General features: G+C 33.3%; 1 protein-coding gene across 2 annotated transcripts in view; it reads right to left on the reverse strand.

The window, feature by feature from the left end:
- The window catches only part of HECTD2 (HECT domain E3 ubiquitin protein ligase 2), a 109,082-nt gene that overhangs the window by 20,077 nt on the left and 69,995 nt on the right, over positions 1 to 19,010 (reverse strand). Inside the window, exons 12-15 of one of the 2 annotated variants that reach the window (XM_074233390.1) lie at positions 9,962 to 10,066; positions 8,924 to 9,056; positions 5,495 to 5,583; positions 1,810 to 1,968 (exon numbers count right to left, since the gene is read on the reverse strand). In XM_074233390.1, the coding sequence (XP_074089491.1) occupies positions 1,810 to 1,968; positions 5,495 to 5,583; positions 8,924 to 9,056; positions 9,962 to 10,066 (486 nt within the window). Of the gene's footprint in view, positions 1 to 1,809; positions 1,969 to 5,494; positions 5,584 to 8,923; positions 9,057 to 9,961; positions 10,070 to 19,010 lie in introns of both variants that reach the window. The other variant, XM_074233389.1, reaches the window with a different exon arrangement.

Genomic DNA, 19,010 nt, shown 5'->3' on the forward strand with positions numbered 1-19,010 from the left:
GTAGAGCGCATGAGGAGTACATTTCAACAGGGGGTGGGGGGTGGGGTGGGGTCTGCTTTCCTCTTTTATTATATTTTCTCTGCTAATGGCTGGGTGATCTCTCACCTCTGGATCTACTTCATTATTCTTTGGAGGACAAGTGACTGTTTCTTCATCAGGTTAGTCAGCTCTTTCCTTTTCAAAAAGACACAAACATTTGTATGTATATGTAGCTATATTTCTATACATTTATTCATTCCATATTTTCTATCATTCTTTTTTCTCCCCTCCCTCCTTTATTATTCTCCAATCTCTTGACACAAATTTGGATTCTCCTTCTTCTCTGCTGATTCTTTTGTCTCCCTTTTTTCACTTTGAACCTCCCCCTGTTCCTGTATTTAAAAAAAGGGAATCCTCCCAGTCCTTGATGCCCTAAAAGATATGCTTTTCAAATTCCTTCAACTTTTCTTCTAGGAAGAAGACCAGCTTATATTCTGAATTTAGAAAGCAATCACTTGACAACAGAGAAAATATAAAAATTTCCTGGTCATTGCAAGTGACAGAATTCTCCCCATTCTCTTTACCTACTGGAAGTGAGACCCATTAGATCCTTGTTACTTTTTGATTTTGTGATTGGTTTCTAGAGCCAAAGCAAAAATTTCAATCCCTGATTAAGTCCTAAATATCAATTTTTTTTTTTACTTGGAGAAACTAACTTATTCAAGGATAGCAGTTTTATCATATATAAAATTAAGAAATTGCCCACAGCATTTCTGCATGTGCCCAAATCAGATTAAAATGTAATCGAGAAAATTAACAAAAATGAATCAAAATTCCATAAAATATAGATAACATTAATATGTATTTTTCTAAGGAAATATTTGACCTGCAAGGATCCTTAGGTAGGCTTTTGTGGGCTTCATCATTTCTATTTGTGTTTGAACCACTCTTTCAGAGGGCATCTAAAATGAAATTCTAAGTACTGTATATATAGTGGAATCAAATAACTTCCTGAAATTGCTCTCTGTAAAATTAGCAGAACCATAGGCTACAACTCCTGCAACATTCTGGCAGTATCATGAGGTCAGATTCCAAGTCTTGTATGCATTATTGGGCTTTCCCAATTTAGATTAAGTGCATACATACGTGTAATAAATACTCGGGAGGAATGCCTTCTAGTCTGAGGGGAATCTTCCTTTCCTTTGCTTGTAAGCAACCTTTCTAAGCCAGCCATGGCTGCACTCTAGAGAGTCCAGCAGGGCTCTGTTCCAACAGATACTAAAGGGGCAAATCCCCCATGGCTGTCCCTTTATCCTAATCAGACTAGTTTAGAAGCAGCACAAAATCTTCAAATGATATAGAAGAAAAGAACCAAACCTGGAGCATGAGGGTTCTTGAGGCTGGACAATCTATACATAGATAATTTGAAAGTTAGTTGTATGCTGGAAATGCTTACTTTTTAAAATCTAACCACTGAACCCTATAAATCCATCTTTTCAATTGGGTCTATTATTACTCTGATCTCTGTGATGCACCAATCAGGAGACAAATTCTTCTAATTTGTTCCAATGTTTCCTCCTGCCTCTGTTGAAACTTTCATAGTATCTAATGACATGACTTGCTTTCCTATTTCCATTACAAGCCAAGAGGTACTCAAGGTGGGAGAAAATGTATCTATGAGGAAGGGAGAAATTGTGAACAAAATAAAATGAGTGAATGAAAGAAAGGTAAAGAAACAGGATAAAAAAGAGATTGTTACAATAGAGAATATGCAGAGGAGAAATAATTTGTCATGGTAGAACTGCAAGATGATAATAAATTTATACTTACAGGCATAATCTGATATAGATCATCTATTGTTACATTGCAGATGCCTACTGGTGTGTTCTGGTCACTAGGAACAATGGGAGGACTTAAGAGCTTCTTGTAACAGCTGGGTGGGAAACGAATATCCAAGGTAATGCTGTTATATACAGCTAGTCCCATGAGCTACAGTTATTAAATGTTAAGAATTAAAATTGAATCCATGACATCAACCACATTTTTAATAGAGTGTCATTCAAAGAAACAACCTGAGTGGAGAAGGGGACCCTCATCCTTACCACCCCAATAACAATCATTAATAAGCAGGTAATTCTAAGAACTTTAGGAATTGTACTGCTTCAGTAACCACCAAGCCTGTCTTGAGCCTCATCTCCCACTGACATTTTTTAGGGCCATAATTTTCATGGACATGTGACCAGTTAAGTAACTTGACAGGTTCTGGAATCCCCCATCTTGTCAGCAGTCACAGCAAGTAAATAAATACCTAGAAAAGAAAGTTTTTATCACAGTCCTTGGCACTATCAAATGATTTAATATTACTAAGAGACATGGTTTCATCAATGGAAATGACATCATCATTTTCTTTGCTGCTGAGTACTAAGGACCATGGGACCTATCCATCTGTATTGCTGATAAAAGCTTTCCATATAACTTGATTCCTGAAGAAAAGGAATTTCCTTGCTTTCCTACATAGTAGGAATTTAATAAATACTTTTTCATTCATTCATTCTAGTTTCTTTCAGATTTAATGTCAACTGTCCTCATTTCTACATATTATATTGCATATCTTTTATCTCTTTCAAAGATTTCTCCCTTAATTTTGGTTAACAAAAATCTTTTTATTATCAACAAAAACAATAACAACAAATTAAGAGAATTCTTAACCCCCCCCCTTTTTTTGCAAGGCAATGGGGTTAAGTGGCTTTCCCAAGGCCACACAGCTAGATAAATATTAAATGTCGGAGGCTGGATTTGAACTTAGGTAGTCCTGACTCCAGGGCCAGTGCTCTATCCACTGTGCCACCTATCCACCCTGAGAATTCTTAATCCAAGACCACAAAAAGTACCTATTTCAGACATATCTGGAGAATGTTTAATACTTTCTAAAATTACATTAACATGTATGTAGGTGATTGAATAGAACAAGCAATTTACTAAAATGAGTAGTCTTCAATGTTGATTCTGGCTGTAGTTATTTAGAAATTTTAAAATTAGAGTATTTGGAGAAAATAAGAGCTGGGTTAAGATGTGTATATAAAAATGCAATTGACAAATTAGAGGATAGTTATACTACTACAGCAAAAAGTTAATTCAATGGTTTTCATTTGAATAGATTACTGTGAAGTAGTGAAGTTAAAATAAAGTAATACAGATATATTTATAAACTTTCCAGGTTTGTGGTTTTTTAAATGTATATATTTATATTATGACAGATGTGTAGGAGGAATGTAACTGACACATTTCCCAAGAGAGGAGTTTTATATCACATTCCAGGATATTTAAACTCTAACTAAATAAAGATTATACCAGGTCACCAATGAAGCTATCTATTTTATAGTCTCAGAGGGGAAACTGTAACACATGACTTTGTGTTTTGTTTGTGCATATATATGTTTTAAACATCACTTAGAAATAAAAACAACTTGTGGGAGAAGAGTGAGTGTTCCAGTGTGATCAAGTTAAAATGAAAACTGCCAATGATCTGAAGTGGGATATTATATTACAATATTGGGCAATGCAAGTATTTTATATATTTCAGAAACTGTATAGTGAACCCAATAGTATAAAATAGAAACTCAATAGTTTTAAAATGGTTTCCTAAAGTGTCCTTTATATATGACTGTATTTCTAGAATTAATTTTGCTTGTAAAAATTATTGCACGAAACTTTTTCTTGAAATTTCATGAAACTTTAAAGCATCTCATATAGACACCACAGATTTTGGAAGATAGCATATTTTATAAAATCCAAAACAGTATAGAGTGTTCTAAAAGTAGCTGTGGTGGAAAATACTTCAAATTCATTGTTTTTCCAGGAATAATAAAAGCAGAATTTTACTGTTGGAACTTCAAACCTAAAACCCTCACATTCTGAAGAATTCTGCTTTCTTACTAAGCTGAATATCTTCTCTCTTGATTCCTTCCTGAGGTGCTTTTTTCTAGCATAGGTTTGATATTTAAGGCTTAGTGGTAATGAATAGACTTCAAATTACATTCAATGAAAATTCAAACTTATTAATTGTGGAAACCTATGACATAATTCAGTAATGGAAATAACTAGCTTTCTGCCCAGAGTGTTGCTTATAATTCTGTTCTGCATGATAAAAGTTCATTCATTCATTCATTCTGCATGAAGAAAGTGTTCTACTGAGTACAAAGTTCAAGAAAAATATTTTCTGAGTTGAAAATTTGCACAGACACTCTCAAACTCCTTAGCCTAGTATTTAGGGCCTTCAGCAATCTGGGTCCAGTCTATTTCATGAAATCTCCCCCCACCCCGGCTGCTCTCCAGCTCATACACATATGTTTCAGTGAGACTGGGCCACAAGTTGTTCTCTGAGCTGAACCCACGATCTCCCACACCACCCCAGAGACTATCTCACCCCGCCCCCCATTTTTCAGCCTGGAAATAGGGTTTTTTTTTCTTCAAAGTTTGACTCAGATACTTCAAACATGTCATGGATTCTCCCACTTGCAATAATTTATACTTGTATTGACTTTCTATCTCTGGGTGATTCTTCAGAGTAATCTTTTGTCCAGAATCAACTCAAGTTGCCTTCTCTGTGAAGTTTTACAGTGATTTCTCTTTCTTTCTTTTCCACCTGTGCAGTATTTGCTTCTCTACCAATCACTGACATTTAACAAATGCTACCTTGTATAGTTGTATTTGTATGTTCTGTAATCCCAACCAGATTGTAGCTCCTACAGAGCAGAACCAAGTCTTCTATGTGGCTCTAGTGCCTTACATAGAAAGTAGGCATATGGCAGTACAATTTATTGCTGGTACTGATAATTAATTTCTTGATAGTATTTAGACCTAAGAATTTATAGGAATAAAAGCTATATGGTACTATACAACACTATAAGACCCATATTCATTTTTAATGTGCTCATTCTAACAACTCTAACTTATTTATTAAATTATTTATTGTAAATATGTATTTCATATTTGAGAAAAGATTATCTGGGAAGGTTTTCAAACTAATTTAATTAAGAAAAGCTAATCTTAGATAATCATACTTTGGTACCTTATATAGTAGGTATCAAATTAAAGAATAAAGACATAATCATGGATGAACAAATAATTTCTATTTTTTAATGTTTTGAAGTACTTGAGTTTCTTATCACTCATATTTTCTCTGAAATATAAATTACTTTAATTGTATAGATTATCTAGAAAAATAAGAAAACTATTTTGACTTTTCAGCTTCTACATTAGTTCTTATCTAATTGAATTATCCTGATTTTGGTAAACAGAAATACCACCACCACCACCACCACCACCACCACCACCACCACCACCACCACCACCACCACCACCACCACTCCTACTAGTTAATGGAAATTAGTAAGCCTTATATTTAAAAAGATCATTTTATTTTACATATATGGTTGTAATCTGCTAAAACTACATGAAAAAAACCTTTTTCTTTAGTCTGTTAGCACCTCCTAGTGGACAGTTTAAAGGATACAATTCCAACCAACCGAAATTCAGAATAGTTATCACATTTAAAGCTGCTAAACCAATGACAATGTGAATCCTTGTGATATGCAAACATGCCTAGGGAAGGAAAAACAATTTTATTAAAATAATATATTTACCAAAAGTGAACAGTACGGCATACAAAAACACGTGAAATTCATGTTTGACAGTTTATAGCAAAGGGAATTCTCTTCAAATCTATCCTCCATTAAAACAATTTCATATGAACTTTATGATCTAATATCTATCTATCTTTGTATAACTCTTTCTATATAGAATATATAATATCAGTCAAATAGTCTTATTTTGATACAATGGATGTCAGTAAAACATAACTATTTGAAGAGAGATTTATTAACCAACAAAAAGTTGACTTTTTGAAATATAACCTAATTCTTGATTACTTAGGAATCATTTTCTGGATTGTGCAGATTCTTCCTTCTTTCTAATGCCTACCTTGAGAGAATTTTATTGCCCATCAGCTCTACACAAAAGATAGATACAGAAACAAAGCAAATGAAATTATACTTAATATTATGATGTTCATTGTTCTGGTGTGGCATATGAGATAGATATGTTAATGTGCAAAATTAAATTTGAGTACTATCCACTAGTGTTATTTGTCCATGACTCTCCTACTTCTCATTAACAAAGACAATGAAAAAAGTTTATGAAAACATCCCATTTAGGATAATTTTTAGAGTTCCTCTCTAAAGAAGATAGGTGATACTTAGCAAAAATATATGATTATATTAATCAGATATCATTGTCAGATAAGAAAAATGAAAAATATTTTGTAGATTTTAAAAACTTTATATAGGGTGTTCAAATATCTTAGCCCATTAAGCTTAAAACTGGATTAAGATGTTTGGAACGCCCTTGTTTCATTTATATATACAGCCATACAAACGTACATACACACACACGTATATATATATATATATATATATATATATATATATATATATATATATATACACACATATATATATATGTATCTATATATTATGTATATACATATATATATATACACATAATTATTAAATAAGTTCTCTAAAAGCTAATTATTAGGGCTTTCTTGACTTTTGAGGCAGAGCTAGACTCTGAACCCTGTTTCATGCAAAAGACATCTTGTATATGGCTCATTTTTTCCAGTTCTGTGTTATATTATTGAATGTTTGACAAAATTACTTCTCGAATGCCAACAGGTAAATCAATTTATTCACAAATAAAGCTCTATGTATTACACAGAATCATACAGTTCTTAGTAACCTCTTCCCCCTTTCTCATAACTTTGCCACCATTACTTCAGAAGCAGAGGAGGGTTGCATAAAACTGTCCATTGGCTAATTCATGAGATGCCATAGTTTTAAAAAAATCTTATCTTGGTGATCTGATGATATGAGAAGACATATGGAAGTTGAAGCTGGAATAGCAGTGTGATCTTGTGACCCAAGAGTTAGCTTCAGAGTCAGGGAGGAGTGAGTTCAAGTTCTGCCTTTGATACACCTATGCTGTATGACCCCTGGGCAAGTCACTTAACCTCTCAATGCCAGAGCCAACTCTCTAAAGTCTTTAAGTGGCATAACAGATATTGATCTGAATTGTAAAGAAATTTTCTTCACTAGAACCTCCATATACCAATGAAGTCACAAGTCTGGTCCAAAAACTAAGAAAAAAAAGTTTCAATTAAATGTTTCTATTTAGATGATGATAAAAATAACAACTGCTATTTATATAGCACTTTATAATTTAAAAAAACATCTTGCATATATTAGCTCATCTCAGTTTCACAACAATTCCGTGAGACAGTACAAGTATTATTAGTCCCATCTTATATATAAGAAAACTAAAACTTAGGAGAGGTTACATGATTTTCTCATGAAATATGACATGATCAAATGTCCTATGAGATTTCTCTTTGCTTTTGGATGAAAAATAAAATCAACTCTGCTACCTCCTTTATTTCCCTCCATAAGGAGAGAGGTGAGTCATCCTTCCATTTAGCAGCATCCTCTGTTTGTCTTTTATTTATTACAAGAATGTAAAGATTGATATAATTCAGCTCTTTCAGTAATATAGCCACTTACTGGTCATTAACCAAAGATCTCACAGTTATAATAACAAAAATTAAATTCACATTTCTAGATGATCAAAAGACAGATTCTTAAAATTCTCTGATCTCATTTCCACTGCTTTGCCATCACTGCTGCAGCAATGGAAGGAAACTCTGTGGAACTAATGAAAATTTTCTCATTTCTTTTGTTTTATCAATGCCATGGTCAAAGAATGTGACAAGGCTCTCTATGATAAACTGCTCCATCGTTAAGTCAGTCAAAGGCTGATGCACTTTACCAGAACTATATCTGAAGCTTATCATGCATGTGTGGTGTAACCTGCTGGAACTGGCTCTGCTCTAAGACACTTTGAGAAACCTGGATCACATTCCTACCATGATGAAGGCTTATATTTAGCCTTTCTAATACCCTAATGATGCTGCAACAGCCTGAGGAAGAACCTTCAAGTATACCGTGCTGGCCTCTATTTGTGATTTGTGAAGATGATCAAGAACAATATGGAAAAACTGGTAAGAAGGGGTTGCCAGTTGTATCTATGGAAGATTACCCATACGAATGAATTTATGATTCAAATACTAAATTAGCCAAGTACAAGAATTCTGCATTATTTTTCAAAAGTCAAGGCACAGCAATCCAATGCAGCTCATTATTATTTTATCTTGTTCCCTGTAACTGAATGACATATTGAACTTTTATATATTTAGTAAATTATATCCTAATAGTTTAAAAAGTATTGTTGTAAGACAGTAAAAATAAATATCTTAATTAAAGAAAATCAATTTCCAATTGATCAACTTGCTATTAAAAATTTTAAATATTTTTAGGCAAAAATGAAGTAAAAAAGAATTTAACTCTTGTGTATTTAAATTATTTATGATTATTCAAGAAAAGTCAGAGATGGAAGAATAATCTTATGTGAATATATTAGTAATAAATAAGTTAATAAATTAAAAATAGAATGTCTTGAATAATCAACAAAATAGTTTTAAACAGAAAACCTCATAAGATTAATTAGGATAAATTGAAGTTGTTTATGGAACAGCTGATAATATATAAGACTATGATGATAATGGAACATGAATTTTCCTGATAATTTTTGCATCAATATTCTTTCTTTAGCAGCACTGAGTAGTGAAATAGCACTGAATAATCATATCATGAAACTTTTAAAACTCACAATCAAAAAATAATATTATTAGCATTTATTTCTATGATTGCACAATTTTGGGGAAACCAAACTAAGTCACAATTACCTAGGTAATTAGATGAAATTACTATAATTGTTAATCTGGTGAATTTGAGGACATGTTCACTGTAAAATTTTCATCACAAGTACTCACCATAGTCTGGATGAAAAATTTGACGAATCAGGAGAAGAAACCATTCTTTTGTCAAGCCACCCATATCAAGGCCAGCCTCACCCACAAATGTTACTTTCAGTTTCTTTTTCAAATCTCCTCTTTTCCTTGTCAACTGTTTAAAAATTATCCAAATGTGAAGATAATAAAAATGAAGATTTTTTTTTTTAGGTTTTTGCAAGGCAAACGGGGTTATTAAGTGGCTTGCCCAAGGCCACATAGCTAGGTAATTATTAAGTGTCTGAGACCGGATTTGAACCCAGGTACTCCTGACTCCAGGGCCGGTGCTCTATCCACTACGCCACCTAGCCACCCCCAAAATAAAGATTTTTAATTAAGGAAAATGTGCATTAATTTTACAATTCATCAACTTGTTATTAAAAATTTTAAACCACTTGAATTACTTTAGTTAATTAAATAACAACTATCCTGGTCCAACTAAAAAATGGGTAAAGTTTTGGACATTAGAAGAAAATTGAATATTACCTAGAAATAGTTCAAATAATATTAGAATAGGAAGAGTCCTAAGAAATCATTTAATCTCAAAATTTCATTTACAGATAATAAAAAGTAATCTTTATAAACTGGCATAAGTAGTTAGTGACAAAGTTAGGACCAGGACCCAGGCTTACTATTTCTTCTATTCATCTTTGCCTATTTTGAAAAATGAATATTCAGAAACAGATAAGGAAATTTGGATCCAAGATTGGGACTCTTCTCCTACTAACTACTTGTGTGACCCTGGCAACTTACTTTGCCTTAACTATGAAATGGGAACACTAGAGTAAATGATCTCTAAAATCTTTCCAGTTCTCATAATTTATGATTCCATTGAAAGTAGGGTTTTATTATGAACTAATAACCTACCTACTACTATATTAAAATTAAATGAGGCATATACATTGCCATTTAGAAAAAGTAATACTTAGCAATATTTCTATCATATATCAAGTCCCAGACTGAATTGAAAATATTAAGTATTCAAGTGATAAATATTAGTGAGGAATTATTTCACTGTACCTCATCAAGTGAATCACTAACAAGGTGTGTTCTTCTTACTTTCATATTTAGAAAGAGCATATTCATGTCAGGTCTTTGCCTTCGAGAAACTTTGTCCACCAGACTCTGCTATTTGAATTAGATAAAAATCATTTTCAGTTTTACACAAGTATAATTTTAATACACTTTAATTAGTAAGATTTTTGCTATCACTGGGATATTATGTAATAATTCCCCAAAGCTAACAATAATTATACACTAGAATCTTCTTGTAATGGTATCCCCTATAAATATATGCCACAGGTCTATTTTATTGGTGAAAGTGCTTTATGACCTTACTTTGGTAATCAACCTACCTTGGATGGGATCCAAGAATTAGCCTTTTATCATCTTAGTGTAATTTAACTTATGGAGTCAAAAATAACTAACTATAGGAAATAAAGATTATTTAAAATGAAGTTCCAATTTATTTTCTAAAGCTAGATAATTTTCACCAACAAAATACAAAATAGAAAATTTTATCTCCAATAATAAAACTAGTCAGACAAAAATATTTTTTGGTATTTTATAAGTGAACGAAGTTTTTATAAGTGAAGTTTTAAAAAGTATGAGCAGGCACAAAGACATAATCGTAATTTCCTCCACTCATTTTCATTTTAAATATCTCTCATAAGACATTACCTTCTCTGGCTACAAAGAAAATAGAACTCTTGTATATTACATAAAAGTAAAAAAAAGTTGCTAAAAAGATGAGTATTACAAATTCCATTAAAAAACCCATTTTTTAACACAGAATTTTAAGGGGAAAAACTCATACAATAAGACTATTTTTAGAATCTGTCCAATTAATTTTACTAAAACTTTCTGGTCCAGAAACCTCCAATCCCTTGGTGAATAATGCTCTCCCTATGGACCTCTCTTCTGTGGCCCTAGGTTTGTCAACATAGCATCTGAAATAGGTCTGACTTTCCTGTTCAGTGATATCTTTTGCCCTGCACTTTCCTTTTCATTCTGTTCAATTCTCTGTTTTTAAGGATTTACCTTGTCTGTGAGTTGTTATATCAGAAAAGACTTCATAAGTTTAAGTACTAAGATGTTAAAAGATCACTAAAGTCGAATGTTCTCTCATCTATGGGATATTTTAACAGAAGTTAGGTCTCTATGACCCAAAGGACTATCTTTCAAATGCTAGAATTTTAGGTACTGAGGTAGGTTAGAGGTGATAATGTTGGTCAAAGGAGTCTTCCTGGCAACCTCAAATCACACTTAAAAATGAGCTACCTGTTAGAAAGCTGAATAGACTTAGATCCCGAGACCTGAGTTTAACACCCAGGTTAATGTTGGCTAGTTGTGCTTGCCTAGAGGCAAGTCACTTCAAAACTCAGCTTCAATTTCTTCATCTGCAAAACATGGTCCACATTATTTATATTAACCACTTCAAAGGGCTAGTGAAGGAAAGCACTTGGTAAACTGTAAAAACCTTTGTCAATATAAGTTATTCTTCTTGCTATTGTTGCTCTTCTGAGGTGATGCATTTGTACCAATGATTTACTGTTTGGTTTCTCCCATTCCTCTAGGTCAGACCCCTTAAAGAATAATAAACATTCCTAGGAATACCTGGGGGACTACCCATGCAACACACGTTTTTTTTTTTTTTAAATTTATGGAATACAACAAGCATTTCCATAGAAAAGTATAATCAAAAAGATTCTTGCACATGAAACTGCAAATATGTTAAGATTATAATGAAAATTTCTCTTTTCTTTTTCTTCCTCCCTCCCCCACCCTAGAGATGGCTATCATTAGATGCAGATAGGTATATATGCATTCATGTATGTATATAAAATTACCTTATATGAAATTCTATTTATTAGTTCTTTTTCTGGATGTCCTTTAAGGAAATAAAAGTTATCCACAAATGGGTAAGTGCTAAGAAAAATTCTGACAAAATTTTGCATAGTTTTGATTTGGGCTTGTGCCGCCCTTCCTTTCCATATCAAAAATTATATGACAAGGGAAAAGTACTGAAAATAGATATTAAATACTATGAATAAAAATTTAAGGAGGAAAACATCATAAATTCAGTGATAAGGATTACTTGAATTATTTCAACTAAACATTATTGGGTTTCATCTTCTACATTAAAATCAAGGGTGAGTTTTTCTACTAAAAATACCTGTTAAACTCTTTCTCCAGGGGGCAGTGTGGACTTTGGACTCTCTTGGCAGGCATAATCAATGAACTTTCTTCTAGTACCCCCATACTCATAAGCCCTTTTGAGTCCTTTGATCAGTAAAGGCTGACTACGCATGTCACCAATCACTCAAAGTTTTTTTCCTGGGCTGTGACAAAAAGAAATATTTGCCTTCTGGGAACTGAATTATCAAAAGAAATAAGCTTTAGATTTTATATCAATTGTGCTCCTTAGTTCCTTTTATTTTCTCAACTAGTAACCAAAAACTCTTCTTTTCCCTACACACTTTCTTTTGTTAAAAAACAAACAATACCATAACTCACTGTTAACCATGAATAGAGTATCATGATGAATGAGCAATAAACATGGTACCTACATATAGAATTGAGTGCATCCCCCTCCACATGGCTCATCATGATAGGGAGGTGACCTCATATTCTTTGAGGATATGGCAGAAGAGTTCAAACTTTTAAAAGTCCTACTAAGTAGGAAAAGTTTGAGTATGGATTCATTTACTCAAGAAATAGTCTAGCTAAAACTGGAGAGGTTCATCACCAGGGAGAGGGAAGAGAGAGAGAAGGGAAGAAAAGCAATAGAAGATGCAAGGTCCAAAAGAACCAGAAAAACAAAGATAACTTTTTCAGCAACAGAAACTCCAGAAAAATAATTATTGTTATAAAGGATTTATGATCCACATAGAAGAAAAAACATATACATGAAATTACAGATCTTTGACGTATCATAAATAAAATGTTAATAATATATAAATGAAATGGACATAAAGTCACTTAGACAAATTTAATGATATGCACATTTATTGTATTAATAGGCATGTACTGAATCAAAGAACTTTGCTACATGGTAATTGAGTATAAATAATTAAGGGAGGTGTGAGGGTCCAAATCCAAACTTACTGAGATTTTGTCTATGACTGGATTTTCTCAGAGAATAGCTATTCTAATTTTATCCATTAGACAATGGATAAATTCCCTGGAATGGTGGATATAAGAATAAAAAGTGTTTTTTAAAGGCAGATATAACCCTTGTCTTAGGCAATCACCTGAGAATTGAGAGACTAGGTTACAATAAAGCAATGATGGGTTCTTGACTAGTGATGGTACACATCTCATAAGAGCAGGCTGAAATAATTTTGACTAGTTTAATTTGACCAAGAGTGCTGAAGTCAGAGCCATTGTCTAAGTGATCCTTCAGAGTAGCAAGTACAAAATGCAGGAAAAAGATTCAGTAAAGAAAACCAATACTACACAGGAGACACTATCTAGGAAGGGAGATAAAAGACATGTTTCAGATATCTACAGATAAATGGGAAAATTAAATTAATAATAATAAATTAATTAAATTAATAATCTTAATGCAAATAAGTAAGTGCAATCTGCTAGGTATCCCTGAAGTCTAGTGGGTTGTTACATATAAATATGAAGACAGAATATGCACATTGTTCAAAAGAACAAATCAATAAAAAAATACTCTAGATCAAGAATGGTAAGGGAAAATGTTAAGGAGAAAAAGAAACAATATTGTGATAGAAGTATACTACAGATCATCAGTCTAGGGGAGGAAATAGATGATGGACTTAGGAAATACTGAAAACCCATCTTAGAAGCACAATACAATAATGATGAGAGATGTATTCTGGATCTCTGTGCTAAAAGCAGAGCCACCAAAAAATTCTTTATTTCTCTCTTTTTCTCTTCATATTAGATAATCCAGGAAAAACTGGACATAGTTTGGCACACCAATTAGCCTTGGGAGGGTAGATTTAAAAGAGTTCAGAGAATATATATATATATATATATATATATATATATATATATATATACACATATATATATCAATCAACAGGAATTTAAATAAGTATTTTGTGCTAAGTATTAAGATTGATGCTAAAAATATAAATTTAAAAATGCAAGCAATCCTTGACCTTCAAGGAGGTTACATTCTAATGTTACAGATGGCATTTACAGAGATATATATATGAGATATAAAAGCAGACAAGAAAAGACATTGAAATCTGGGAGGTTCAAGAAAAGCCTCTGGCCAAAAATGAAACTTGAGCTAACTCTTGATGACAACCAAGAATTTTAAGAGTTGGAGGTGAGAAGGAAGAACAGAAATGAGAGACAGGCCTGTGCAAAGGCAGAGGAGATAGAACATTTTCTGTATGAGGAACAGCAAGAAGACTAGTATGGATGCACTGTAGAATTCATATTTGAGCCCAGAGAAAATAGGGTTTTTTGAAGGTTTGATAGTAGTGGAGATTATGTAGGACATGGTCATTCTTAGATTTAAAAAACTGAATCAATTAGGGAGATTTAAAAGAATTGTCTTGTTGCTGGGAGGGCCAAGTTTAGACAACTACAGTATGTGACTAACCCAGGATGGTTTCACGATTTCTAACTCTATTCAGAAGTAGATGAATAGAAAGAAAGGGTTGGAGGAGGAGGAGGAATAATACAGGGTTAGGGTTCGGCAAGGCATTAGTGGTGAAAGGACAAGGGAACAAGGGATTCAAGAATAAAAGTCAGTGAATGGAGAGTTAAATTGGTTCATCAGGTGGTTGAGATAAGTGGAATTCCACATGGTCTGAAATTAAAGAGAATTTGACCCAGAGGAGAAGGAATGTTTCTAAAATGAAACTCTGACAACACAAAAAATGAATTAGATGAACAAAAATAGGGATGAGCTAGAGAGGTCAATGTGGACATAATGGAAACTCATCAATAATCAGGACAGCTAGATGGCACAGTGTGCATGTGTATATCTGTACTATATACATATCCACATACACACTCACAAGACAGATAGGTGGTACAGTGGATAGAACACTGGGTATGGATTAGGAAAACTTATTTTTCTAAGTTTAAATATGGTCCTAGACACTTAATTGCCATATGACCCAGAGAAAGCCACTTAACTCTGCCTCAGTTTCCTCTTGTGTAAAATGATCTGGAGAAGGAAATGCAAACCACTCCTAAATCTTTGCCAAGAAAAACCCGAATGGGATCACAGAGTCAGACACAACTAAAAAAGGATTGAACAACATTAATAATAGTTAACATTTACAAAACTTTTGTTGCTTACAAAGTCTTTTTCACATATCAACTCATTTGATCCTCAAAACAACTCTGCAAGAGTGGTACTTTAGTTTTTTTTTTTTCTTGCAAGGCAAATGGGGTTAAGTGGCTCACCCAAGGTCACACAGCTAGGTAATTATTAAGTGTCTGAGACCAGATTTGAACCCCGGTACTCCTGACTCCAGGGCCCATGCTTTATCCACTGCGTCACCTAGCCGCCCAAGAGTGGTACTTTAAACATTATTTTTTCTGTTTTATTTATGAGCAAAGTGAAGCTTAGATACCTTAAGTGATTTGACTCATGTTCATACAGCTAGTCCAAGTTTCAGGGGCAGAAGTGAAACTCAAGTTTCTCAACTCCATTTATGATGGATCTTTTCCTTTGCAATGCTTTGTCTTTCTCATCAACTTTCATATATATATATATATATATATATATATATATATATATATATACACACATTTACATATATATAAATAGATCTGTGTGTGTGTGTGTGTGTAGATGTGTGTCCCCGCTCCTTTAAGAATATTATTCTATGTCAAAGTTTGGAGCAAGATGAAAAGTGACAATGACTGTTAAGGACAACAAAAAAAGATTGTTTTAGATTGGAAGCAGAAAGAAAATCAAAATCTGGAGAGGGCTACTTTTTGTAGATTGTTTTAAAAATGAAATTTATTTTATTTTTTAATCAGTTACCAGGCTTTGATTTTTCACTTTCTTCTATCTCATTCCTCATTAAAAAGAGAATACAACACATATGCATAGTAAAGCATATTATGATAAATCAACCATATCCAAAAATGTCTCATTCTAAATCCTTCTTTTCTCAGAATTTAAGTATCATGCTTCATCATCAGACCTTTGAAATTAGAGTTGCTCATTGGAATGATCATAGTTCTTAAATCTTTATAGCGTAATAGATTTTTGCTCTAGCCCTTTATTCTAAGTGAATCTTTTACATTAAGAGTATGTTTCTTATAGACAGCTGGTGGCACAGTTAATAGAGTCCTGGACCTGGATTCAGGAAGGCCTGAGTTCAAATCCAATCTTAAGACACTTACTGACTGTATGATCTTGGACAAATTATTTAACCTCTGATTTCCTCAATATCCTCAACTATGAAATAGGGATAATAACAGTACCCACCTTAGAGGGTTATGATGGGGATGAAATGAGATATTATTTGTAAAAACACTTAGTACAGTGGCTGACAAATTGAAGTGCTGTATAAATATTTATTCTTTTCCTTTCCCCTTTTGCTTATAAGCAGCGTATTGTTGAATTCTGCCCTTGAATTCCTTCGGCTAGTTGCTTTCATTTCATGGGTAACTTTGTTCCATTCATATTAACTATTATGATAATTGGGCTTTTCCTTTCACCTTGTTTTCTTATACTTTTCCTTTTCTGTTTCATGCCCCTCCTTTATAAAAAAGATGTTGATGAGAGGAAAGTATAAAATAAGTGTTCTAGGTTTAGTGCAATTTGCTTCTATTCCCCTTTGTCCCTCTTCTTTTTCCTTCACTAAGAAGCTCAAGCACATGTTCTTACATTTTTTTAAAAACTTTTTTGAAATCTATCTTTAGCTAGTTTGTTTTACTGAGGAATAATTTCTCCCTTAGCATACCCTCTTCCTTTCTCCCTTCTCTTCCCTTTTCCCTTTCCTTACTGTTTCTTTATTGAATGAAATATACCTTTGTACCCAACTCTCTCGGTATTCTTCCCTTCTTGGCCCAAATCTGTAAGAATGAAGTTCGCCTAATTCTCTTTTCTCCTATTCCTTTTTCTTTGAATTCAACTAGGTCACAATTAGTGTTAATAAAGAATCCCCTTAAAGTGGTTGAATATTTGATTTCACATTGTAAATTTCTATTGGGCTACAACAAATTAACATATTTATATAATTAACTTTAAATAAGAAAAGCTCTAAAACATGCAATCACTTCAGATTCATTATTTGCATTAATATGGCTTTAGATAGTCTTTTACTTGTAAATCCTGATTATGTAAAGAAACTTTCCCCATTCTTCTTTTCTTCCCCTCCCCTCACTATATTCTTTTTTTCCCTTTTTTTTTTAAAGATCATCAAAACATAACAAAATTATCCTCAGGTTTTCTGTCTTCTTAAACTTTCTCTATGGCTCTTGATGATAATTGTGTTCTCAGAGGACACCATCTCCCCATATTAGAATGTAAGCTACTTATCCTTGTTTAGTCCTTTATGATTGCTTGCTCAGTTTTATATATAATTTTTTTTCTCCTGACTCCTGTGTTTATATTTCAAAGTTTCTGGTCTTTTTTATTAAGAGTACCTGAAAGTACTTTCTTTCATTAAAAATGCTTTTTTTCCCCTTGTTTGATTACTCCAAATTTTGTTGGGCAAATTATTCCAGCTTGTAAACAAACCTATTTACTCTCTGAAATATATTCTAAGCTCTCCGATCTTTTAGAGTGATGGCTGCTAAAACTTGTGTGAATATCACTGTAGTTCCTTGGTACTTGAATTCTTTCTTTGTGACTCTTGGTACTTTTACTTTGACTTAAAAGCTTTTGATTTTATCTATATTTTTTCTGGGAATTTTTATTTTTGAGTTTCTTTCAGGAGATAGGTGGATTCTACTTTCACTTTGCTCTCTAATTCTAAGAGCTCTGGGTAGTTTTCTTTTATGATTTTTTTTTTTTAGGTTTCTGCAAGGCAAATGGGGTTAAGTGGCTTGCCCAAGGTCACACAGCTGGGCAATTATTAAGTGTCTGAGGCCAAATTTGAACTCAGGTACTCCTGACTCCAGGGCCGGTGTTCTATTCATTGTGCCACCCAGCCACCCCCTCTTTTTATGACTTTTTTGAAACATGATGTCAAGGTTTTACATTTTGGGGGTCATGGCTTTGAAGAAAGTCAATGATTCTTAAGTTTTTTCTCCTTGATCTGTTTACTGGGTTAACTGCTTATATTTTCAACTATTTTTTCAGTCTTCTTTGTTTTAATACTATTTGTTGTGTCATGTAACCATTAGTTTCTATTTGTTTGCTCTTATTTTCAGGGAGTTTGTTGTATACAAAAGGCACAGATCTCTTGTTGCTAAGGTGTTAGATCCAATTCCAATACTTTCTTCTACGATTTTCATTTCATTTACAATCCTTACCCCCAAGCACTCTTATTTTAAAAATGTTTAATTCTTTTAAAAAACTTGTTTCATCTCTTCCTGAAATTTTATTTGTACTTGTGCCCAAGTTGTATTATTCTTTGAGGCCTTGCTTATTAGATGTTTTGAAATCATTTTCTTCTTCTAGGTTTGTGCCTTGACTATATCTCACCATGACAGCTATTTAGGGTTGGATTCTCTCTCTTTTTTCCTTTGATTTTTCGACCTACTTTCTACTTTTGGATTTTAGGTTGGGATGAGGCTTTGTGCATTTCTATAAGTAATGTCTGGGATGAACTTGTGTCCTCTTAGGTCAGCCTGCTGCTTTCTTTGGGGGTATTGAGAATTTTGTTATTTCAGGATCTCCCAAATGGCTCAGGTTGGGGACCTGCAGCCTTTCAGTGCTCCCAGAGTTGTTGGATTCAGAGCAAAGTCTAACCAACACCCTCCTGCTCTGAACTCTGCAAGTTCCTGATCTGGGTTTGGTTCTGGGCAATACCCTTGTAGACTTCTTATCCTTCATTAGATTTTTTAGTAGACTGTTTCTTGACTTAGTCAATATCAGCCAGAGTGACAGAATGGCATATTCCTTTATGTCTGGATTTCCTGCCCGGATTATTTTGTTGCTGACCCCAGA

This window comes from Macrotis lagotis, chromosome 4 (genome assembly GCF_037893015.1).
Source record: "Macrotis lagotis isolate mMagLag1 chromosome 4, bilby.v1.9.chrom.fasta, whole genome shotgun sequence".
Lineage (NCBI taxonomy): Eukaryota > Metazoa > Chordata > Mammalia > Peramelemorphia > Peramelidae > Macrotis > Macrotis lagotis.